This window comes from Diadema antillarum, unplaced genomic scaffold, assembly GCF_040938485.1.
Source record: "Diadema antillarum isolate AM-2024a unplaced genomic scaffold, OU_Dant_1.0 seq00000094_RagTag, whole genome shotgun sequence".
Taxonomy (NCBI): domain Eukaryota; kingdom Metazoa; phylum Echinodermata; class Echinoidea; order Diadematoida; family Diadematidae; genus Diadema; species Diadema antillarum.
The window spans coordinates 1,376,260-1,403,043 of NW_027271183.1; the positions used below are offsets into that span (position 1 = coordinate 1,376,260).

The window sequence follows — 26,784 nt, forward strand, 5'->3', positions numbered from 1 at the left end:
GAATGTCGAAACACTTGCAGATTTTGAACTTTGTCAGTGGCCGCAATATCATATTTCATTTTTTCTTTAGAATATTACTCAGTAAATCACCCATTTTTACAATATTCTTGGCCTTACTGTCTGAGACTTTAGAGGGCAATGCAGTGATGGGTTTCAATGAACAGGTTGTGTTACTAAACAGGAGCTACTCCAAAAGCCATTTACTGATCCAACATGACAATTCTGCTGTCACACACAAACAGAAATACAGACGTTACTGTCTGCTCAGAATTTGAAGAGGGTTTTTTGTTGTTGTTGTTGTTTTGAATTTGTCTTTATTTTGTTTCATAATGTGGCATATATCGTGCCTTGTGCTTGGATGTTTAAAGACAGATTTGGTGCGAGAGGCCCTTGAGCTCTCACAGCATCTTTCATGATGAGTGTCAACAGTCCCCGACAGCCCAGCGTCGCACACAACACACTCTGATCTCCTTGCTGGTGTGACATGATGCAGCTCTCCCCTAGGATCACCGCCCCACAGCACACATGCAGTCTCTGCGCTTCTCTATTGAAGAGCTGCAGGCCACACTGGCGTTCTCTCTTCCCGTTGTCTGCTGCAAGCCATAGCAGCAGCGTGCATGAATAACTCTACGGAATGTGAGTATACACATCGTGTGCGCTACAATTGATAAATTCACAAGCGTTCAACTGCGGTCTACGTAAAATTATATGCAGACTAAAATGACTGAGGAGAATGTACGTGAAGCAACGCTTTTTATTTGGGCATATGATGCCATGAGAAACAAACTGAACAAAATTGGTGGAATTTTCAAAGATGAGCAGTTAGATGTCAGCGACTAAAGACGGGATATTCCCCGGTGCCAATCTGATCTGCTGCCGTCGACCGAGCCGAGAGACCAAGCCCTTGCCACGAGTTACAGGCTGGTCGCTCGCTGCCATCAGACTAGTTCCAGGACCTTGATGGTTCCTTGGCTGTTTGCGGCCACTAGTACATTGGAGCCCTGGGGGTGGTGACAAATCAGACACAAGTCTTTGATTTAGTGGAAAAACCAACTCTCTTTACCCCACCATAAGCAAAGCTGAAAGAGGTAAACTTTCTGTCAAATCATTGCGATTATTGGGAAGTCTGATATGCTACTGTACAATTTTATATATTTTCTAGGAGATATACATGTAATCATCTGAGAGAGAGGGTATACAGAAGCGGGAGAAGAGTTTGACATTTTCAAGAAAGGCTGTAAAAATGTAGAAGCCTGCACCATAAAGTAAAACATTTGATGAATTGTCCCGCGCATGCATATCTATGTGGTACACATTTTGGTTTTAGCTTGTGGAGTTGCATGTGGTATTGTGAAAACAGGGTTTGGTAGCAGGTATAGGGCAAACAAATGATGAAGGTTTTTTCTTTTGTGTGTGTGTGTGTGTGTGTGTGCCTCAGGATGTCTAATGCTAAAGAGCACATCAATAACTTACCGTCCTCCATGAAACGGCGCTGACAAACTCACTGGAGTCATCTTCTTTCTTGTCCTTATCCTGTAATTGTGGACACGGATCAAGGAGGGGAAGAGGAGGAGGAGGGGGCTCTTTTCATTACTTTCCATCAAATTCAGTCACACAAGATAGATTTTGGCAGGAAGCATACAAACCCTACCACATGGAATACATTTCGTGGGCAGCTTTGATACACACATCAAAAATAATTTGATGTCCCTCATTCTCAACAAACACCCCCCCCCAAAAAAACAAACAAAACAGCAAACAAAAAACAACCCTAAACAAACAGTAGAGCAACTCAAGTCACATGTTCAATTCGATGGGATGCTTCTGCCTTCTCATGCAATCAGTTTATTCTGCAATAGGTACATAGCTCTTCACTTGAGAGTTTGATGAAGTTATTCATTTCTACTGCTGAACATTATTCTCACTGAAAAAGGGAATATTCCTCATAGTATTTCTTTCCATTCAACTCAGTAACAATATCATTGGACATTACTAGCTGAGGTAGAGGCTGGAAAGAGACAAGTTTTAGTCGCAGAAATCTTTGTCCTATCATTTTATGCAAATGATTGGCTTTGGGCATTCATCCTCACTGGACATTCTGAGTGGTGGCCGGAAAAATGATGGTTTTACCTTCAATCTTGAGGATTTTTTTCCCCCTAAAAATTCTGGCAAGTATATTTACCATTACAATTAGGATACGTTGGTCGAGAATCACAAAAATCCACTGAAGGGTTTCCCTTATAATGTACTCATAAGATTGAGGGTTTATGGAAAGAGGTATGAAGAGAACAGAAGTGAGGGGCTTTCATCAGAGTTTTCCATGTTTCTTTTTTGTCTGATGCTTGACTTGTTCCCAGTAATTTGGAGCATAAAACTGCATCAGACATTTACACCATATTTCAAGCTATTCACATCACTGACTATCTCTTCAATGATCTCCTATGCAAAACCAACTTAAAGGACAAGTCCACCTTCATATACATTAGGATTGAGAGAATGCAGCAATATTAGTAGAATACATCAGTGAAAGTTTGAGGAAAATCGGACAATCCGTTCAAAAGTTATGAATATTTTAAGTATCTGCGCAGTCACTGCTGGATGAGAAGACTACTACAGTGTATGATGTCACATGCATACAAGTATATAAGGAAAATAAAAAGAGAATTTCACAAAACTTTACTTTTTGAATAAAGTGCACATTTCTTCGTCTTGCTACTGACGTATGTTAAGGGTAATATTATTCCCCCTACCTTCTGAAAGAGAGAAGTCGAGTGTTATTTTGTTATGCGAGAAAAATGGAAATATGTTGAATTTTCTTTATTCTTTCTTTATATCGTTGTACTCATGTGACAGCACAAACTATAGTAGTCTTTTCATCCAGCCGTGACTGAGCAGAAACTTCAAAAATTCATAACTTTTGAACGGATTGTCTGATTTTGCTCAAACTCTCACTGATGTGTTCTACTAATATTGCTGCATTCACTCGACCCACATGTCTATGAAGGTGAACTTGTCCTTTAAGGATCTCTCAAACTTGACAGAGACCTAGTATGATGTAATCATCTGGTAAATCTTTAAAGACTCCATATGTGACCGTGCACCTCAAAACGAACATAAAGTCGAACACACTGATCTTGCGTGAGGACTGCAAATAAGTGAAATGGGTCAACCTAGCCGAACTTGACTTTTTCATATTTTCTGAAAGAGCGGGTCTTCTTTTACATTATGCTAAAATTTGGTATCATAAAACGGGCAGGAAAGTGTGTTTTTTTAGCAGTTTATCTCGAACATTTTTGGTAGAATAGTGTGATTAGGTGTGTCTTTAGAATACCCTTTTCATTTCTGAAAAACCTTGTCCACACTCTTCACTTTCAACTCTTATAACTTTTGAAAAGATAGCGCTACTGCTTTGAAAGTTGGCATTAATTATGGACAGAATGTGTTAATGAGGCATGCTTAATTTCAGTTTAATCTGATAATCCCTTCATTGTTGTTACTCTGGTGGTTTACTTCCTGTTTTTTGTCCCATTCATCGCATAGCCAGCACGGTTTGGTAAAGATTAAAAGCGCTTGAATAGACACTGTACTTCAGAGCCTCTTTTCTCAGTTCACACTTTTCCTGAGTTTGTGCTTTCTTTCCAACATTTAGATAGGTTAGGAGAGTCCATTTGATATGAGTTATACATCATTTTAAAGCTTTAAGTCTGCTCTTTCAGAATATGGTCTTAACTAAAAATTCATGTCTGGCGACTTTTTGTTTGTTTTGAGGTGCAGGGTCACATATATTACTTTAATTACCACCAAGTACATGTGGTTCAAACTTGGCACTAATCACAGGCTACGCACCATGAGGCTCCTAACGGTGTCAAACTTGAAGGTGAGTATTTGCTTGGAAAGGCCCTTGTAGAAGACAAAGAGGGAGTTGTTCTCGCTGCCGCAGGCGATGTAGTCGTCGTTGGATGCCAGACCCACGAAGTTCTTTTCGTTGATGTGCCCGCGAAACGTTCGTAAACAGTGTGGCTTCTCCACATTCCACAATTTCAGTTGGCTGTCAGTCGACCTGTAGACATGGAGAACACCACAGATAATATTTCTTTGGAAAAACAAGAAATTCTCTACTTTGAAAGAGACTTCTCAGGGAATGCTGTCTGCATCATATCAATCTAAACAACTGCAATGATCTGCTACTGATGGTGGTTAGGAGGGGGGAAGTTTAGAGTTACTACATTAAGGTAAATTAAGTAAATTGTGCACAAATCAATGGCTGTGTTGTGAGATGACATTGTTTCTCTTATCTTTCAAATTTGCACCTTTGTTTATGACCAGTCCTGAACCATTTCCTGAAAATTTGAGAAACTTTCCTTTTTTTTTCGTACTTTTTCTGTTTGTATCTTGTTACCTTTTTTTTTATTGTTTGTTTTATTCTTTTTTTTTTTACAACTCCTTTAGAGTCCATGCACTTTGTTGCAACTTGCTGTGGCATTTAAAGGAAACCCAAACCCAACGAGAAATGTGGATTGAATGAAAGCAGCAACACATCAGTGAAAGTTTGAGGAAAATCGGACAGTTGATGCAAAAGTTATGAATTTTTACAGTTTTGGTGTTGGAACCAATGGATGAGAAGACCGCTAGAGATTATGACGTAAGTGCGGACAACAATATATAGAAAATATAAACGGAATTCCACAAAAATTTACTTTTCTAGCATAATGAAAGAGCACTTGACTAACCGCTTTCAGAAAGCAGGGGGAATAATTGCTACCTTTGACACATGTCTGTATCAAGTTGACGGAATGTGTAATTTTCATGAAAAATGAATTGTTGCGGAATTCCATTTATATTTTCTTCATATTGTTGTCCACACATGACTCCATAACCTCTAGTAGTCTCCTCATCCAGCGGTTCCAATACCAAAACTTTACAAGTTCATACTCACGCTGACACTATTTCCTCCGAGTTGACAAACTTGGTGTAGGAGACGGCTTTCCGATGCCCCTTAAACACGTTGAGAGGCTGCTTGGTTTGCCTGAGGTCGTAGTAATGTACACAGTGGTCTGCAGGAAGGAGTAGAATGCTTGACCGCTCAAACACAAGGAACAAACACAAGCACACTTGGGACAGGTTGGTACAGATATGTACTCTAAGCATACCAACATACCAATCTTATGACAATTCGGAAAAAGGCATCATCATAACATATGCAAGAAGCATTGAGTAAACAAACAAACAGATTTAAAACTTTAATTTTGATACACCAGTTTTTTGTTTTTGCTTCTGTTTTTTCAAAAAGATATTTGTGAAATAACACAAATCAAACTATATTTAGCTAGTTTATCCATCTATGTGAAAACCTATCTCTCTCTATGTGAAAACCTGAAACCATAATGATCAGGCTCACACAACAAGACCTGACAAAGTTTGCTATCAAGTAAAGATATGTCCAAGCTTTTTAATGCTCAACAACAGATTGTAATACCTATTCTCCACACTGTCTCATGAGTCTCAAAAGAATACTAAGGAATGCTGACCTGCTGAGCCAAAGGCTAGACCGTACATCTTGGTGGGGTTGAATTTGACACAGCACACGTTAGCCTTGGCCTCCAGGCTGGTTATTGATTGCTCTTGATTCGTTGACCACAGCTTGACTGCAAGGAGATGGAGAGAACAATATGGAGGACAAAGGCTGAAATAAAATCCCGCTGCTGTTGGTGTTGTTTATTTCCTTCTAACCTTGACATTAGTGAGATACCTGTTATGAAATCATCCTTCACGTATTGTGAGAGGCTTCACAGGATCTGAGGAAACAAGTGTCATCATTACACTTTATCAACTTTTTTCTATGAACCCTAACAGTAATAACAATGGTGATAATAATAACATATTCAAATCATATAGCATAGAACCTATGCACATCTACTGTAAAACGAGGAATGTTCATGTGCATTTCAATTTTGCAAATTTCGCAAGAACCACGATTTGAGAAATTATAATGCACGTAAAAGTACTTGTGCACACTACATGCGTTGAATGCTAGTGACAATTCGCAAAAATTTCATGCCCCGAAAAAAGGTCATTGGCTCCAAATCACAAAAAATTTCATGCTGTAAACTGTCTTGTTCTATGGTATTCTACTGCACATGAGCTCTTGATATGCTAAACAATAATGAACAGTTAAACTAAAATAGAAACATGATTTGAGTCTTAATTCAAACAATGCTACAGTTGGGTATTTCCCAATTTCTAATATGTGACCCGCTACAACAAAATGGTCCTAAAGTCGCGCATTGTCGAAGCCGTGAAAATCGAGTTTGAAGTTAGAGCATCAAAATTGGTCAAAACTTACGATTTTCTGAATTTGACATATTATTAGAGTCTGACATGTCTTCTATCATCTGTCGAAATTTTGAAGCAAAATGATGAAAGGAAAGACCAAAAAATAGCGTTTTTCTGGGCCATGTGTTTTTGGCGTTTCAACGAAGCAGAAACTGGTTCGAACATTTGGATTGAGCGCCACACATAGGCTCCGCCCCTAACAACGACCAGAGTGATCTCATTGGTCAGTTTGCTGCTTGCCGCTAACCGAAGCGTGAAGCTCGCACACTGCCCAGTCGACTGGTGCGTGCGGGCGGGTTGCGCTATGCCTAGCCGCTTCTCCTGACATCCTGGTCACTGATTGGTCGGTGAGGAGACCGCCGACGCTGTGTTTGAATGAGCATTTCGGGGGTTGCTAGGGTTTAACTTCTATTGTCCGGAGGTGAATACTGACTTGCGTGTCTCTTGATTGTGATTGCGTCGCAAGGAGAACTTTTAGGGTGCTTTTCTCGAAACAGTGATTTCCCAGACGTCTCGACATGCTCTCTTTCAAGCATCGATATCTCCGCAGCCGATTATTTTTATAAGACGTGCTATATATGAATTTAAAGCAGAAAGATTGGGGAATTGTGTCATGCAATTTTCAAATAATCGACCTCGCCCGACTTTAGGATCATTTTGTTGTAGCGGGTCACATATTAACTTTATTCCACAGTTTCGGAGCTGCACAAGTACATGTCTGGTCTCATAATGCTGTCTATGTTTTACATGTTGGGATTTGTAGAAGAAGGGTGCCTTTAAAACTGCACAGGTTATCAGTGTGTGTGTGTGTGTGTGTGTGTGTGTGAGATTTATGTATTAAAAGTTCAGTAATGAAATGAACGGCTTGACCAGTAAGTGTCTTGATTGCAAGCAAGATCTAAAATGATACTCATTGGTGAAGTGGAAGCCAGCGTAGCTCTCTCAAAAGAGGAGTGATCCTTAAGAATCTGGATTTACTGCTGATGAGCTTTGCACATGTGTCTTGGACTCGTTGCAGTCACCCAACTTTAGAATAATTACAGTAATAATGATAATAATGACAACCATCATACTTATGGCAACGTTTTTTCTATTTACATAGCATTTTTCTACCATGCTATGGTACTGTATACGCCATATACTGTAAAAGTGGATATTTTTGTGTGACTAATTTTTCGCGCTCAGCCGGGTAAGTAGAGTTTCACATGTTTTTAATTCCACGGGATCAAGACATCGACTACAGGAACATATAGCAAGCAAAAATATTTGCATGCTTTTATTTTTGCCCTAGTTTCTGGTTGCGCGAAAATTAAACACTGTGAAAATTTCCACTTTAACACTATTTTGATAACGAGTCTAATTCTTTTTTTTTGTGCAAATCAGGACTTCCCGATAATTTCGTGTGTGGTTAAATTTGTGATTGTGGAGTACAGTACAGAATGTAGAAATGTATGCACGCACATCACATTCATGCCCAAATCGGAGTTAATATTTTCATGTGTTTTTAAATTTGCGAATAGCACCCGATTCGCAAAATTCGCGAAAAATGAAAACCTCACGAAACATTCAGCGTATACAGTACTTTATAACCAAAGTACGGAGGTAGAGTGGCAGCATGTCAGCACACAGCCATGCATACACACCTTTTGCATCGTCTGAACCCGAGGCTAGCAGCTTTGGATCCATCCGGTTGAAATCTATGCTCCAGCAACGCTTCTCATGCTCCTGCAAGAAAGAGAGAGAGAACAGAGCCACAGCTTATTTACAATATCTATCAAACCACTGGAGTCAAAGACTACCCAACCTCTAGTGCCTGATTGGATGAGTCATTTCAGGTAAGAAGGTCTCTGGCAAAAACATACAATTACATCCACAGAAATCACAGACCTACACATGGTTAAAACTGGAAGCACACTTGAAGAAAGGAGGCACTCTGTCATAGAGTGACAAACATGACAACTAAAACCTAGTAGAAACCTACAAAATTATTCATATGCATACACATAAAATTCCATGTTTAAACAGGACTCTTTTTGTCTTATAAAAGTCAGGAGGGATATACAGAAATAAATAATAATGGCACATGTTGATGGTTTGTCATGTTGTTTATACAAAGTAAGAATGTGGTTAAATGACAACTTTAACTTTAGCCCAATTAAGCACAACACAGAACTCAGACCACCTCACATAAAACCGAGTGCTGATTGATCTTTATTCCTCTTCTATTGAATGGGTAAGAAATACCACATACACACTTGAAAATGAGGAAGGAAATTTTGCACAAAACATACAGAATTCTACGACATCCCCCCCCCCCCCCCCCCCCCCTCCCCAAATGCAAATATCCTTTTCGGGGCAGTCCGCCTTTGGCAGTCATGTGAATACAGTGACAATAAAAAAGTTGCCTTCCTATAAATAACTAATTATAGATCATGTATAATATTAGTTGGTGCCTACTACTCGCCATGCCATCAGATAATCATACAGAAACAATAATCCATTCCCACTGATAAACAAACCTCTCTTATTCTTAGGTACCTCTTATTCAGAGGATCACCAGTTTTTCTTTCTAATTGCTACTGATAAAATTGAAAAGATATCAATGCTCTATACAAGTGTCTACCATCAGGCGACTGAAGAACTGGTCTGGTCCCAACTTATAAACAACAGCAACACAAAGTGCTATAAATGAAGAATTCACAGGAAAATGCCTCTGGTTCTTTCAGTGCAATGATTCCTACAGCACATCTTGATACAGGCCAAGTGTCACACAGGCTGATGGTGTAATAGACTTGATGATCTAGGAAGGGCAGCTTGGAGAAAGAGAGAGAGAGAAGGGGGTGAGGGTGAGGAGGGGGAGGGGGAACAAGGACTTCCCGCTCACCTGGAATGACTTGGTCTTTGTTCCTGCAAAGGCATCCCACAGTGTAACAGTACCTTCATAGTCGCTGCTGGCTAGCACCCCTTTCTGATACGCACTCCATGCTACACAGCTGCAGAATGAGGATGTTATAAAATGAACATCATGATCCTAACAAAAACAACCCTTTTTCACACAGTATCTACAGATTGTAGCAGGAGTATTTGGGAGACACCAGCCCAAAATGAGATAAATATACTCAGATACATTTTTAAGCACGAAAGCTATGCCACTGCTGTTATGGACTATACTGCTTCAATGCTGCTTACTTTTTACACTGCCCTCTCTACTAATGTTAGTCATAATACAGTCACATTTAATTTGAATGCCAATTAATATACCATGGAAACCGGATTGGCTACTTTAGAAGTGCTTTTAAAAGCCAGTGCCTTTTTTTGCTTTTCTCTTGTTTTGTTTTTGATTCATTCTCATCCAATGCACAGGAGTAAGCTGACAATAATTCAAAACAGACAAGTCTCTGATATCTCGAACACATTCACTCAAAATAGAACTCTAAAGGTTAAACACACTAGGTACGTCTCCCTTCAACTAAAAATAGCAGTAAGGTAAATTCAGTTAAATATAAAACTTGCTTTATTGTCCTTTCCGATTTCTTTATAACATTTTATCAGACCCCCTCTAACCTTAAAAAAAAAAAAAAATTGGCTAGAGTTCTCTCTACGTGTATCACAAGAGGAAAATAAAAATCAGTACGACTACGGCATTTAGGGGGAGAACAAGCATATTGACGTCACAAGCTATATGGAGTGAACAACCTTCTAATTTTACAATCTCTGAAGTTTTTGAATGCATGTCTCCTCACTCATTCTTGGCACTTCTCCTCTGTATATCTTCACATTCTCTCACTGTGGTTTCCCAACTAACCTCTTCAGACTCCCTCTCTCGAGCCTCACCTGATTTTCGAGTTGCACGCCATTTCGTGGACAGGGTAATGTATATCGACTGCATCCATAATCACCGTGCCGTACTCAAACACCTTGATCTTCTTGGTGACCCCCGCTATCGCAAAGAAGTCGTTATCCTTGTCAAACTCTATGCTGCAGCATCAATATTAAGTTGTGAGGAAAGAAATAGAAATGCATTGCAAATATTGGCACATAAGTCTCCACAGCTTGTAAAGTCACTGAATATAGGCTCTCCATACTAATATTTTGTGTGAATTTGCATCATATACTTCCTTAATGTTACAGATTCAATTTCCTTTCCCTGCAACACATATTTGAATTTCAAATATCTACTTTAAAAAAACTAACAACAATGACAGGTAGTTCCTAAACCAGTAACAAAACTGTACACTCTGCCATCATGCCAACAAACATACACGATTTGAATTTCAAATCACATCGGTTCAGTTTATTTTGCCAGTCACACAGCAAAGAGTCATTTGAACAGGATTTGGAAAATGGAGTCATTTAATACTGAGTGGGTTGTACCGTACCTTGAGACTATGCTTGACTGGCCATTGTATGGGTCTGCGTAACTCAGCGTGGCGAGCGGTCTCATCGAGCTGAATTTGGTGAATTTGGAGAGGTTTTCTGAGAACTGGTCCAGCATGTCTGTTGATCTTGACTCACCTGGACAAGGAGACAACATTGTAATCGTTCACATGATGGACATTCGAATCTCAAGCTATAATCTGTAGCTGTTTCAGTGGGTAGGAGGATAAGACAACAGACTATCAATTCTTGTTATCGCCAATACCTGGGTGTCGCGTGTTGAGCATCACTTGAGATACATTGTGGGATAGCTCAGGGGGACAAACTTGCATGGACCGATTTTGGCTGCATATGTACTCAGGTCACGGTCTGTGCTTATCCAGGGGTATTTTTTTTGTGGAAGATTTCTCCCTTTGCCATCATGTGACCAGCACATTGAAGCTTTGCAGTTGTGAACTATGACTCTAGTGACCACAAATCAGCGAAATTTAGAAGTTTTCAACTCATTTTAAAAGAGCTTAATTCTAACCGAAGAAAAGAGCGGCAACGAAATAAAAAGCAGACAAAAATTGTACTGAATTACATGGAAATTGAGACACGCAGAAAAATAGCTGGAAGCGACAATGCACCCGAGGAATCCCACAATGCATCTGTGACAGGGGTCTGCAGCGTGCACAGAAGTTTTTTGCGCATTGTCGATACCGAGAGTTATGAGGTCTCTCAGACTAAGAGTCAGAAAAACATTTTTGTCAGTGGCTCTGAACTGGTCATTTCAGCACTTCCAATCTCCCCTCTATGTCTTTTTCTCTCTTATCTGGAAAGGGGAGGGGGGGGGGGTTGTATAATTCACATTTCTACAACTTCCCAAGATATCATCCAATCTTAATGAAACTACTCGTTTCAAAAGAGGCAACATGAAAACTGAAAGGATTTACCTTGTAAATCTCCATGCGCGTTTACGATTAACAAACTCATATAAGAGATAGCTTGCCTCTCTGAACAGGCATGAAAGAAATTTCCAAGACTTACATGGTGCAAGTTCTGACTGCCTGATGCTGAAGTAACAAGACTGGAGGTCGTCAAAGTGATTGTACAGCTTTTTCCTTCTAGAGGCTAGAGTTGAGTCTAACCACTGCTGTCTTCCTCCCTAAGGAAACAATAACAAAAACAAAAGGGGGGGAAAAATCAATAATATACATTACATGGTTGTAGGTAGGTAATCACGAATATACTCCTCCCCCCCCAAAAAAAACAACAAAAAAACAAACAAACAAACCAAAAACAAAAACAAAAACAAAAACCCAACAACAGAATATTACACATGGTGCACAGTAAAACTGGCATACACGGAAGAGTTGCATCACAGCACTTTCAACCCTCTAACCAACTCTCCTACCCAAGTCTGGCAAATTATAAACATTCATATTATGTTTGTGGCATGGGTCATTGTACACATCAAATCATAAAATACTAAACTTTGAATGAGTTGAGTGAAAAAAAGAGTGCATTGATATTCTTTAAAGCCACATGGCTAAATTTCTGATATAATGGTGCAAAATTGAAAATGAAGGCACACAAAATGAGAGGATTGAAGGCAATGTAACAACACAGTATGCTCACTTTAGTAATTGCAAAGGCAGAATTTTCACCTGATGTTACGCAGTTAAGGATATCTGTCTTTCTTTTCTTAATTGAGTGTGCGTACAGCATGTGTGTGAACAGGCAGTAGATAATATACCCCTTTTACACAATGTACACTGCACTAAATATTTCAACAATTTCTCTTCTTTAATGAATCTTTCACGTCTTGGACTGTTGGGCCGCAGACATTTTGCAGACTGAACGGTAGAAGAGTGCTACCATGACAACCAAAGCTCACATAACCATGAATGTCTAATTTCCCACGTCACTGGCCTCATGTATGCAGGGCTGTTGCATAATACCTGTACACATGTAATTGTATATAATACAACACAAAACACTAAAGTGATATGAGAGATTACAGGTGATGGCGGCTGTGTGGAGGATATTGTAGTTTGCACTGCACTGAAGAGTTTTAGTTCTGACACCCCTAATATAAACACTGGAATCTGTCTAAGGACCTGATTCTCTTTTATTCTTTAAAACAGTTGGTTTTCTTTTTCTAAATTCTATTTCAGACCTTCTGGGGAAGTAACTGCAGTTAAAGTATTAATTCCAGGTACATCCTATAATGTGTTTTATTCATTTACAGCTATAAAGGTGAGTAAGTACTGGAATGAGATATTAACTTGTTTGCTACAACGAACAGCAAGGTTCACATTCTTTGTTCCTGTGAAGCCTTAGTTGCACATATCCTATACGTTCAAGTTGTAAATATATCTTTGATTTATTCCTTTGATTGTGAAAAAAAAGAAGAAGAAAAAAAACCTGAAGCAGCAAAATTATTAAGATTGCAGGGTCATAGGGTGAAACCGTCACTGTATAGTAACTAGCTCAATATCATACAGGTTGAAATTTTCATGACCAGATACTGTCACTTATTGCTACTTGCCGGACAATTTCATGTGTTTTTAATGTCAAGGTTGCGAGAGCCTAGTACTTGTTACCTCACATACCTCAAATAATCAAGTACAAGTATAACCAACAATACTACCACCAAATATTTTCAACTGGTTATTCCCTGTACAAACAAGTACTAGTAACAATTAGTGTGTTCTGCATTAAAAGTACTGTGTACTAGCATGTTGTTATGCCCCAGATATCGCTTTGCAATGGCCCAGGCAGCATGCCAGACTTGCAATAGTAACTACTTGCACAAGATCCAGCACTGGCACGGTCTGATTTAATTTTTTTTTTTTTAACTTTAGCACGTTGTTGCTTTTGCATGTTTTTATTTTCGTGCAATTTGCCAAATTCACAGAAATAAAGCCATTGCGAAATTTCAGCTCTTCTAGTATAATGATATGATACTTACATTCTTGCTACCATTGAAACCCTCCTGGGGCCCATCGGGCTTGGCTCCTTCCACCTTGGATGAGGACTCTGAGTGACTGGCGGAGGAAGTAGAGAGATATACTGACATCAACTTGGGCTCGTCCAAAGAGATTTTTCTCACTATCTGTAGGGGGAGCACTATATAATAATATCTGCGATCACAAGGGGCTGCAGTACACCTAATACAGTACACCATGTCCAAGCATACAGAAAAATCAATCGAATGAATTGAATATCCCTCCTGAAATGATGGGAAATTAGCGACAATTTACAGAGAGAATAACAAGAGATGTGCAACAGGCAATGTTACATTCCTGACAACTATTCTGAGGTGGTCCCTGAGCGCCATGTATGATGACTTGTAAATGATCAAATATCCTTACCAAAATTTAGTCATATTTTTAATAAGCAAACCATTCACTGCTATCCATTTTCCTTTCAATTTTCAAAATGACATTGTCATACCGGTTGATTAAAAAGTCTGCTCTTTCTCACAACAGCAAGGAAGCCAAAAGCTTAAAATGTAACCACGTAGTAGTAGCACACTGTTGAGAGGGAGCTGTACATTCAAATTTGTCTGTATTTCAACAGTGATTCAATGCATATCAGACAGGAGTCTCCCGTTCAAACACTGTTCATGAAACCTGAATTTAAATCCTGAAGAGGGTATTTTTCCCTCAGATTTTCATCTGTGCATTCACTTTTCACAATCAGGCACACTAAAAGTTACCCAGTCTGAAAGGGGTATCACACACACCTCTCCTTGAACTACCGTGTTTTAGCGAAACTCCTCCTCCATCTGAGGACTCATTTTCCCATGCCCCTTCCCCCCCCCCCCCCCCCCCCCCCCCAATCCTCTCCTCATTCCCTCTCCCTTTCACAGGTCTGGCCTTCCCTCTCGCTTCTTACTTCCCTCGCCCTCCTCTGATAGAATGCTCAAGGAGCGTTAAATCGCATCCTGCCCGGATGACTCACGGCCGCGGTAGAGAGAGCACAATGAAGAGCATGGATATGATCCTTTACCTTGTGGACGGCAGGAGGATGTCGTTGCTGTTCACCGTTTTCACCGGGAAGGCCTGGGGTTTCAAAGAGAAAAATCCAGAGTCATCAAGCTAAAGTGCATTGAAATATGTCAATGAGAGCAGCATGACATCTAATTATTCACAAGCCACACAAAGAATCTATTCATTGCTTTCAGGAATCAAGCTTCTACATTTGGAAGGAAAATTACCAGGAATAATAAAGATGCAATCATATGGTAATAACTGAATCAAACAGTCCAGTAGAGATAGAAGCAATTACATTGGTTATCAATTGTCATACATTTAATATACTTTGTGAGATGAAATTTGTACAGGAAAATCTGAAAACTTTGTGATACATAATGCGCTCCAAATTTGTCTGAGTGTGGAACTTTCCATTATTTAGATATGACGGGTAAAACCAGAACATAAAGAGACACAATTTGCATTTGATAATTGTTTACTGACTATCAAAGGAGTCAAACATTAAACTTTTGCAATGTTTAAAAACACGTTCACACTTTAGTCAACTACATATTTCATATTCACATTCACTGGTGTGTAAAAGAAGCATGGGCACTTGTACGCAAGCCACTGTGTGGGCAGAAAAAAGAAAATTATCTATAGCCACTGGAGCATTGGTGAAAATGCCCACCTGAAACATGTCGTAACAGGTTGTCACTTCACATTCTGTTCATGTTCAGAATGTGATATTCAGATGAGAAATGATGGAATAATTTCCAGTATGGGAATAATGCCAGATGTACAGAAAGAGAGAAAATACAATGTAGAGCAATCTAGGATTATTATCTTTAAAAAAACCACAAAAAACTGCAATTCCCCTGCTACTGAGTTGAGATTTTAATACTTTTCAATTTCAATTTCAACAGTGATTTCAAATCAAATTTGGCAGAAGTTTGGCGGGTTTACAAAAAGCTGAACTACAATGTACAGTACTCCAGTTGCAGCAGTTCTCCATGACAGCAGCAACAATGTTCAGTAGGTTGTGATGGCCTCGTAGTGGTGAAAACAAGGTCTTTACACTATTTTCATGCATGGGACAGAGCGGTAAGATGAGGCACATCATACCATGTCATCAATGATGTAATGTTTTAATAAGCATTTGCTCTTATGAGACGTGGGAGGTGTCCCTTTTGAGAACAAGAGCCTGAATGCATTCATGCCCCATGGGTGGACAAGACATGGTGGAATTGGGCCACAAAAATGGGGGAGGGGTGGGGGTTGAGAGTTGAGGGGTAGGGTTATGATGGGGGGCAGGAGGGGCACAAATCACATGGGCTATAGGGAGGAGTTCAATGCATTCTGCCTGGGATGCCACGGCCCACCAGAAATGACATCTGACGACGGGAAACTGAATCACCCTCAATGGAAGACAAAGCAGGACAAGGGGGATGGAATTTCCTCCTGTGGCAAATGCAGAAGCAACCTAGTCTTCCCTTTGAAGTTCCGGTGACGCAGCCAATGATGCTAGCTCCCTTGTGAAGTATTCCTGCAAATAGGCCTTAACTCATTGAAGACTAGTCCCTGAGAATACTGGGTTAGGTGTCTATGGGAAATGAGTGTTGCAGTAAAATCAGCCTGTCCCCAACAGGTTAATGATGAGGGTACATGTAGTTCAGACTAAATTCTCAGAAGAAAATGTCTCATCAATGAATGCCTGGCCCTTTCTGTACAAATTATCCAGGATTCTAGGAATATGCATCAACATCATTCAGCCCTCAAAACTGACAAAGAATACCCTTGACAACTGTGGCTCTGTTTGAAAATGAGTATGATGAGGACGATGCTTTTAAGAGCACTTTTGACGGTTTTGTAGCATGGTAGCATGGCAAACATTTCATGAATTCCAAAAGTCTGATTTTCATAACTCTTACACTATGTAAGCCTTGACAGTGCTCTTGTATAGAGGTTCCCCCACATAAAACACCATAGCCTGCTAATATGAGCACTCAATTGTAGGGGACTGTATTTTAAGACTACAATGATGATGAAAGTGATGTCTCAGACAATCGTAATTCTTGGTGCTATGGGATGGGTACAGGGTGAAGGACATGAGCTTTGCGCTTTCGCTGTAACAAACAGAAAGAGGGATGGGGAGAGGGAGAAAGGGATGAAGACAGACAGACAGACAGACAGACAGACAGACAGGCCAGACAGACAAACAGGCCAGAGTTAAGTGAGCTAAAGAAAAATGGGGAGAGGGAGAGAGGGAGGAGGGGGGGGGGGGGGGGGGGGGGGGGGAGAACAGACATCTGGCAGTGGGGGAAGGGGAAATTCCCTCTTGGCACAACTACGCAACCTTGCAAAGCCACATTTCTGCTAGCTCCACGCACCAACAGGCGTTAACGTGACCAAGGAATGCATGAATCACCACCGAGTGGCAGGTAGCGGAGAAACAATTCGGGACTGAAAATTGCTATTCAGCATGATGAATTGGCTCCAAGTACATTAGTACTTGAGGAGCTAGGCCTGAGCATGACACAGGCAGTGCACAAAGCCAAACACAAACCTGTTACAATCATCATTGTATGCACATCAATTTTATGCTTCGCAGACTGAAGTTTTATGGTTCTCGAAGTGTATTAAAATAAAATTGTTTGTGATACAAGGCTGCGGCATGAGACAAATAAAGCTCATGGTTTTTGTTTTTCATATTTTATATGTTTTGCTTCTCTTCTTATCTAAACAATCCACCACCTGTATTTCAACTCGAGCTCTTTCCTTCAAACCCCAAGTTCTGTTACTTTAACACTGTCCGCGTCAAGCTTCATCTTTATACGAAAACAAATTTGCAAATGTTTGGCTGCTACTTTTCTATTTAAGAAAATACAAGAAATCATGAATTTTCTTGCTACTACAAACTAGTAAAACATTAAAGAGGCAGTTATCTGATGTCACACCCCACCTCCTGCTGAAGGGGGAGGGTGATAAATAGGTAAATTTGTCATATATTAAACAGATATATACATGTACATAGGAAGATTGAAAGTTTTCCTTGAGTACCAAAGGTCAACATAATAGCCCAGGAGTGCCAGGTGGCTTGAGCAGACTATGAGCAGACATTATAATCCCTTCACCTCACTATCTCACTCCTTTGCTCATTCTAATGAATTATGGCTGCCCTGCTAACTCTCTGCCAAGAAAAGCCCTACCTTGAATTTCCTTCAGGCTTACTCAGACATTAGAAATGAACGTCCCAAGTTTCACAAGCTTGGCCTTAAAAACTTGCTATTGCCGAGGTTCTCTGTGTGGCTGATGCCAAGCAGGCAAGACACTGTGTATTCTGATGCATATTGGTGGTAGAACTTGATGGTATCATGTGTACAGCATCTCCCTTTCATATTGGTACAGAGGAGATGCTACAGCAGATCAGGGGGGTGTTTCATCATCGTTTGTCAACGCTGACAACTTGAATCACCATAGTAACAGTCAGTGACCAGAGCATCTCAGCCAATCAAAACCAAGGATTTTGCTGAAATTGTCAGCGCTGACAAACGTTGATGAAACACCCCCCTGATCAGATCAGATGGCAAAAGTCCTCCAGCAAGAACATTAAAAATTCATTTTATGAATGCCCCTTGTCAGCAGAACATAAAAATTTCATTTCATGAATGCCCCATGTCAGCTAAATATAAAAAAAAAAATTGTGCATCGCATTCAGATATCATGTTTGAATTGAACAGAAAAGAAAAGTATTCTCTGTACCAGGGTAGCTTAAAGTACATGTACCTTTGGCTGCGCCAGGCATATATGCTACTAAGCTTCAGTACCATGGGTCCATTTAGTTTTGTGTGAAGAAAAATTACATTTTGACAATGGATTATTTTGATGTAATATGTCTGCCCTGTGTGCAGCTTTAATTCAGAACTACATAAACGAGAGACCCATTTCTGTTTCATATGAAGCACAATGGAGAATTCCCAAGAGGGACACTGCCTAGCAGCGTAGTGCCCTCATTGATTCTCAATGACCGTCTGATGAGGCTTCTCATCAAAAATATAACATTGCATGCAATCAGACCTTTAATTTTAGGAAACGGATGCAATAGCATTTGCAATTGAGGACCCCCCCCCAAAAAAAAAAAAAAAAAAAAAAAAAAATATATTGAGACTTAAAAAACAAATAGAAAATAACTGAAAAAAAGAAATGGGCCCTGCCAGGTAAATGACAATTCCAAAAAGTCACCCACAAAGTTCAATGCATGCTGGGGGAACAGGTGCCAGTGTGCAAATGCCTAACTCAAAGCGACAGTGAATCGGTACGGAACAGTGTGCCTTTACCATCTGTATCTCTTGAGTATGGGTAAAATTGTCCTGCAATGTCAGATGCAGTTCTCTGTTTTGTGCTCCATTTTGATGCTAAAATTTATTCCAAATCATGGCTATATATGTGTCAGTAGAGAAACAGGAACAGTTCTACAAATTGACTTTAAATGCCAAACTGTGGTGTACAATTAAGCAAAGGGATGGTCAACTACAGCTGTGTGTAAACAACCTCATCTGTGATCGAATGGGGAGTTCATTCAACTTGAATTCATGAGGTGAAAGAAACTAATGGGTGAAAAGTAAATTCTGGGATTGGTGAATCTGTAAGCGACAAGCTTTGACATTTAATATCAGTATGACAGCATTTTTGTGCCTTTTGACATCAGAAACTCTACTATCTTGCTCTCATTTTCATGACTGTTTAACAAAAATGGTTAAGCAATGGTATGAAATTTACAATATCACAAAAGTACATGCAACATGAGGCATGATGACACAAGGCTTACGACAGCTGAACACCGTCCTGCCTGACTTGCCTGGCATACAGATAACTAGCTGGCATGGTATTCTCCTCACCTATGAATGGACTTAACCTGTTGAAGACTAGTCCCGAGTAAACTCGGGTAGATTTCTATGGGAAGTACGTGTTATAGCAAAATTAGCCCTTCCTCAATAGATTAAGCAGGATTAATGATTTTGAGTTTTGCAAGGAGTTTTACACAATTAAAAGTAGCTCCAACCGGCCCATAAATTTACTTGTACATGATCTTATTAATGCTCCATGAATATTTGCAGCCCCAAAGCAAGATCTGTTCTTGTAACCACTGTCTCTTAGAAAGAGCATTTGGAGTTACAATGATACAGCTTAGAGTAAAAAATAAAAATGTTGTGATATCATTCGACAACAAGGGAATTCATGAGATATGGTTAAACATTAGACACACCTGGACCAGCTGATAAACAAAGTGCATGCAAGAGCTTCTTGAGTCTTTATGTGCACACAAAATCACATGACATCCTCATTTTACAACACAGAAAATAAGTAGCCAGCTCTCGTAGTCACCGAGGACACAGTAATCTTTCTTTCTTCCCTCCCTCACATCGACATCGGCATTGTTCTTCGTTTCCTGCCGGGGATCTTCAGCCGATTCAGTGCTGCGGTGACCAAAGAGGGGGCTTTTTGTCCACTTTGTATAGACGAGCGTGGGCAGGCTGTGACATTGAGCGAGTAATGCCAGTCAAAGGGAAAGAGGGGAAGGACTGAAAGGGAGTGGAAGCTACATCCTGGAAACCAACATTCACGAGAGAGAGTTTGACGCATTCACCGTCGTCGCTCACTACGCTTTTAGCTCGCTATGTTTTCCACCGTCTATGCCGCATTTCCTCAACATCTTCTTCCTCTCTTTTATCTTTTTCCTTTCAAATAAAAGCTGCAGACATGCAACCTGTTTACATCTCCCTCTATTGCTCCCTCTCCCTATCTCTCTCTGAGAGAGAAAGAGGGGGAAGAGAGGGAGAGCAATAAGGACAGGAAATGAAATGATACCCTAGAAACAGCATTAACTGAAACAATGATATCTAGACCAAGTTGATTGCTGCACTCAACCATCCAGTGAGCGGGGCCAATTCACCGATGGATACACTGCCTTCCCTGTTGATTAGTTTATCATACATGCCCTTCACTTTTAAATCCATATTGTATTATATTTAGGGTTACTGAGCATATTCAAAAACCAAAGAAGGAAAAATAGGGTGGACTAAAGGCTCCACCGTGTCAGGGATAGGTATTGTATTCATGAATACTATCAATGCATGCACTCACAGGGGTTGATGCTGGGTTTACTGCATTTTAAAAAAAAGAAACAAAAAGATCAACCCCTTTAATCTGTTCTCCCAAAGTAATTCAAGCTTGCCATATGATATGGCCATATGGTGTGCTCTGTAAATGTGGTATACACTTTAGCACATGGGTTTTGATATTAGCTGGCTGGCTTTTTTTTTTTTTTTTTTGCTCTCCAGTATTTTGAAGGCATTTAGTAAAGGATTTATATCGCAGCTTTGATGAATCTGATTTGGGATTTGGTACAAACAGAATCTACTTTATTTGAGCAAAGATGTTTTGATTTTAAGAAGGCACTAACACTGCTTGCGACCAAAATGCCCATTTCATCTCTGCATATGATTAACATTTTGACTTAATGCTTTTTGTTCCTCTTTATTGCGTTATCAGAAATCACTGAAAATTATTGCTCTATGCATGATCTCATTCTCAGACATCAGCTGGATAAGACTGGACGAGCACTGAATTTTTTATCTTTAAAATCACTTGCATGCTTGAAAAAAAAAAAAACCCAACAGAACAAAACAAAGTATGCTTTTCCATGAATATTCTGAACACTACAATCTGCAATGTGTACCTAAAATTGGAAAAAAAAATGTCTCTGTACGTTTTGCTCCACATTTGAATTTACTACATTACTCTAACAGTCGACAACACTGAGACTGAGCTAAATTTTCCTAGCACATAATGTGGAGTGGAGGGCGAAAACAGGAGACTGAAAAAAAAAGAGAAGAAAACAAATTGCTAGGATTGATCATCTCACGATAAAGTAAGGGAAAATTTCCCATTATTTACTGTTACCACACGCATAGACCTCTAAACTAAGATTATAATACAGACTAGAGTTTTGAGCGATATTTATAAGGAACTGTCAAAATGAGTTGGCATGAGTGTGTACATGCACACTTGAAAAGGTGACATTTATTTTCATACTCTAAAAGACCAAGTCTTGACTATTATCAGTCACTTTAAAGTGAGCTACTCAGATAAGCATTTACCTACTTATTAGGTGTGACATGCAAGTATCTTCATGTACACTATAATGGCTGATGAAAATATGCCAAGTTAAAAAAATTAATGGCTGTGAAATACAATGTCAACAGACATCTTAGTGCTGCCAGCTCCACAATGATGTGTTTGGAGTATTCAATGTATTCTGCTCTTTGCAAATTATGTTTGCTGGACCATTTGCCCCTAAGGGCAACCTTTATTTCTTTCACCTTGTTTTCTCTTAAAATACATATCCTCTAAAATTGCTTGCCCAGATGGAAATTGTACTTGCCCCTAGTACAATGGGCAAGTGCAACCAAAATGCAAGTGCCAGCCCAACAACCAACCAAAATGAATATTGGACACTTCCCTATGAAGAGAACATGGCCCTTGCCCAAATGTGCATTGTATTACACAAAGTGCTAGTGTCTTCGATAAGAGATGTTTGTCTGCTCAAGGCTAATTTTTCCTTGTAAATACCAGCTTTTTGAGAACACTGAGCAAATGTGACTTTTTTAGATTAAAGAAGCACAGATAATCACGTGTCATGAAGAAGACAAACCAGCTATATCATATCTTTAGCAATAAATGACAGTCCAAGTAGATGAAAATGTGAGGAAAAGATAACAAAATACTGTAAAACACAATATTTTCGCGGAATGAAATCTTTACGAATTGGAGCCGACAACTTTTTTCACGGCAAGACATTTTCGCCAGTTGCCTCTAACATTAAATGCATATCGTGTGGACAAGAACTTTTGCATGCATTTTGATTTCGCGAAATTCGTGAAATTAAAATGCACACGAACATTCCTCGTTTTACAGTAGCCTACAAGCCAGTTTTGGTTCTGCGACCGATATGTGGTTAGTCTACATTTACAATATCTGTGAGATACTATGCCAGGGTCAATGACCACAGGCATTTATCAGAGAGCATCATTTTCTTGCATTCACAAATGGCAGTTCCTTGCATTTTTTATCGATGGTAGACTTTACAGCCTCCCTTTAAATAGCCGACCTGACCTGAAACCCGAAAAGTAAGCACCTTCAAACCTCTGGGTCACAAGTCACATTCATGCACAAGGCAAAATTTGCCTTGATTTCTTTTCAAGAAATGAGTCCCAGACAGCGCGTGCTGATTTTTCACAACTGTTCTACCATTACAAAAGCATCAAAATCAAAGCAACTGTTATTACATCCTTCCTCTACAAGATCCCAAATTTCTGTAAAACTTTGTACAGAACCCACAAATTTCTGTAGGTAATGGGAAGGCAAAAAAAAAAAAGCCAACAACAAAAAACAAACAAACATTATAGTGCAACATAACAGAACAAGAACATCTGTACAGGCTATTGCAGGGGCACTCATATGCAATACACTGTCTCTAGCCTCAGACTACCTATAACACTGTAAATGTACAATACAATACCATCAGTGCATCCTCTTGAGGTGTATGCGTAATGACAACACACTCAGAATAAACTAATCACAATATCAGATTGCAGGAATATCATTGTCCTGGACAATGTGCAGTGTCATATTGAAAAAAAAAGAAAAAAAATTGCTGGTCCACGTACAGATACTGGTAGTGAGCCTGTTCTATACCTCACCACACTTTGCGCAGATTCTACTACTAACATAACAAGTTGCAGAAAATGTGAAAATCGACAACACCATGTGACTTTTCACTTCAGAGAGAGATGGGACTGCAAATGAGAAATTGGGCTGTAAATGTACTGCAAGTGGTAGTACTTGACACTCTGTACACCAAATAGGTGCCCTTCACTTACACATATAGCCTGTATTATGGAATAATCTCCCTTTGTTTGTAAGACAAGCAGTTACAATTAATGAGTTTAAGGCCAGGTTAAAAAGTCATCTCTTGAAGTAATGTATTTTCTGTTTGAATTTCTTGTATGCATGTCATTTTGTAATGCGCAGTAGAGTATGAGTAGCTGCGCAATATAAATGTCCTTTATTATTATTGATATTATTACTGTATAAGTGGTTTTTTTCGCGTACAGATACTTTCGCGATTTCCATCGGTGCCGACTTTTTCGCGTGTGTTTAAATTCGCGGTCAGCAAAATCTGTGAATTAACAGTAGGCAAAAACTGTTTTATTTTGCACATGAAAACCCAAACTATAATCCAATTATTCTTTTATTTATCAAATAGAAATTAAAATTAAATGCAGGCTTACCTGAAATCCCGTCTCTCGAGTACTTTATAACATGTTTGTACAGGCTACATTGCACGGTATCGCTGTGTGTGTGTTGACCATCAATACACTCAATGCGCAGAATCTTCGTGTGTGCATGTGCGCAAAAGCGTTGTAACAAGCGGCGAGTTCAAAACATTTCCTTGCGTGGTTAATTTCGCGTGACTTTTCAAAACACTTTCGTGTGATGTTAAATTCGCAGTTCAACCTCAAAGCGCGAAAACAAAACCACAGCGAAAGAAACCACTTTTACAGTATGTTATTTTGTCCTAAAACGATAAAAACAATCCCTTATTCCCGTGTCACAAGGAAGAAACATTCACAGATTATCAAGCACCATCCAGCATATTGAAATAGGAAGGATAAGCACACTGTAGATCTATTTGCAGCATAGCAAATTATTGATCATGCAAAAAAGGAAATGTCTTCTTTTTTTTTTCAATTTTATCCTAATTAGGCCAATTGCATTTTTTTGAAAGCCTGTTTATTATGTATTACTTTACAGTGTAAATCCTGTGAATTTCATGATGGTAAAAAGATCAGAGAAGTTGTTCTTCCGCTTCTGCACTAAGTTGATGGGTCTTTCTCTATGTAGAGTTTCTGAGAGAAATAGCTTTCATTGGTCATAAAGCATACACTGAACCTTTATTTATCTTCACAATACAAATATGAATGCAGCGTGCATGCATGTGTCACACAATTTAATGATAATAATAATGATGATGATGATGATGATGATGATGATGATGATGATAATAATAATAATAACTGCATTCATATGGCGCTTTATACTGGTGTTTCTGAATAAGTTTATGTGACTTGAAACGAGAAATACATGCCCAGAATTTTGTGTCAAAATGTACACTTTTATCATCGGCTGCCTACAGATGTACCCTAGAACTTTTGAGACTAGCAGCAGATGTAGACTAAAATCAGGATTAAGTCAACGACAAAATAAGTACATTACATTTGGCAAGTGCAGATTTGTTGCGATACACAAGTGGAATTTGTAAATTAATTCCACAAACTTGTAGCAACCCTCCGAGCAAATAGAACGTTTGCACTGGTGGACTTACCGACATCATGGCATTATACGCATGCCTCTGTTTTATCATCCTCTCTTCTATCCTCTTCAGGTCGTCTTCGAGGAGCTTCATTTGTGACGTCAGCTCACTGAGTTGCTGGAGGGTATAGAAGAGAGGAACACACTCATGAAAGTTGCAAGTAATGCATCATGCACTAAACACAGGTACGTCATACGTGGTGCATCATGGTTGGGTCTATGACTTCAAACTGCAGCAGGCTGGACATACATATTTAATAATGATGATCTTCAGTTGTTGTTGTCGTGGTCTTTTCTTTTCTCTCTCTCTCTCTCTCTCTCTCTCTCAACATCAAAGAGAGACTGCTGGTCTTGTGGACATGGTTGTCAAAGTACAGAGGTAGCTACAGATGATGCCCCTGTGTGACGTGTTTGGTTTCCCACTGCTCTGACCGGCTGCAGCTTGGTATTGTAATACCTGTGGCAGATTTCTGCTATGGAGTGTTAATAGCACTGCTCTAAACTGGCTGCCAGTGGCTTTATCAAAAGGGAATTTTTCATCAATTTCCTATGTGTAGCTTTGACAGTTATGACCAGACTTGACTGTTGCACTGGCAGCACAGAAATGCACAAATGCTACTCTTTGGTTGTGGTGGTCCACAGTTTGGCTAAACATCAATATAGATTCAAATAAACACTAATAAAACAAAATATGAAACATATGAGGCACACACATGCAGTGTGCAAGTACCATTCATGCATGGCGACATGTCTACTGTAGACACAGAAATTGTCATGGTACATTAATTTCGCACTACTTTTGGCAAGCGTGAATTCTTAATCCCGTTCAAATATCTCCACAATTTTCGCTGTACATTTTGAATGGGAGCACAATTGTGTAGAGCAAATTCAAGAATCTGCTATAATAAATATGTTTTGGAGCCACTTGGTGTAAAAATTAATCCCACAAAAATATCAACATAACAGTAGCCCTAACATACAATATACAGAGAAATTTTGTCCATACCATGATATGAATATGATCTGGACATTATTTCAATAAATATGATCTGTTCCTATATCATCTTTAAGCAAGAGGCAGTTGATAGGGTAGTGGTCAAGGAATCTGACTTAAAGTGGAAAATCTTGAAAAGGGTGGAAACAACAACACTACATAAATAATTCCTGTATCCAAGTTTGCGATTAACATCTCATTGGCTGAAATCCCTGAACTTTGTACAGTGTGGTTATTGCCCTCGTGTTTCTTCCACGCCACCTGCTTGTACCCCACCCCGTCATTTTCCTACAGGTGGAAATCCTGCAATTTTGATACAAGGTCACAAAGCCTCCATCACCTTGGATTGAATAGGACCTTCCTTATCAACAACATCGAACTATCTGATTTTTTTTCTTCATCAATCAACAAGACTTGAATCCTGACAAAAGTGAATCAATTACAGTATGTTGGGCAGAAGCCAAAAGATGCTTCCCGAGAGGAAAGTCCCTCCTGATATAATAAATTATATTTACATGTCTCATTCCTTCACAAGCTGATCCGTCTTGAAATGGTATTAGTAGTGGAAAAAAAAAATACTGAATCTAATTACATGGAATCACAACATCATCAAATGTGACTTTAAAAATGACATGAATTACACTAGTGCATTACTTGGGTGACAAAACGATGACAGATTGATAT

General features: G+C 39.4%; 1 protein-coding gene across 1 annotated transcript in view; it reads right to left on the reverse strand.

The window, feature by feature from the left end:
- Positions 1-938: 938 nt before the first annotated feature.
- The window catches only part of LOC139726620 (E3 ubiquitin-protein ligase COP1-like), a 60,837-nt gene continuing 34,991 nt past the window's right edge, over positions 939-26,784 (reverse strand). Inside the window, exons 7-19 of the mRNA XM_071637609.1 lie at positions 25,120-25,224; positions 14,710-14,762; positions 13,667-13,742; positions 11,740-11,857; positions 10,713-10,848; positions 10,168-10,311; positions 9,218-9,326; positions 7,977-8,058; positions 5,529-5,645; positions 4,937-5,054; positions 3,847-4,060; positions 1,474-1,533; positions 939-1,001 (exon numbers count right to left, since the gene is read on the reverse strand). Coding sequence (XP_071493710.1) covers positions 939-1,001; positions 1,474-1,533; positions 3,847-4,060; positions 4,937-5,054; positions 5,529-5,645; positions 7,977-8,058; positions 9,218-9,326; positions 10,168-10,311; positions 10,713-10,848; positions 11,740-11,857; positions 13,667-13,742; positions 14,710-14,762; positions 25,120-25,224 — 1,395 coding nt within the window. The remainder of the gene's footprint in view (positions 1,002-1,473; positions 1,534-3,846; positions 4,061-4,936; positions 5,055-5,528; positions 5,646-7,976; positions 8,059-9,217; positions 9,327-10,167; positions 10,312-10,712; positions 10,849-11,739; positions 11,858-13,666; positions 13,743-14,709; positions 14,763-25,119; positions 25,225-26,784) is intronic.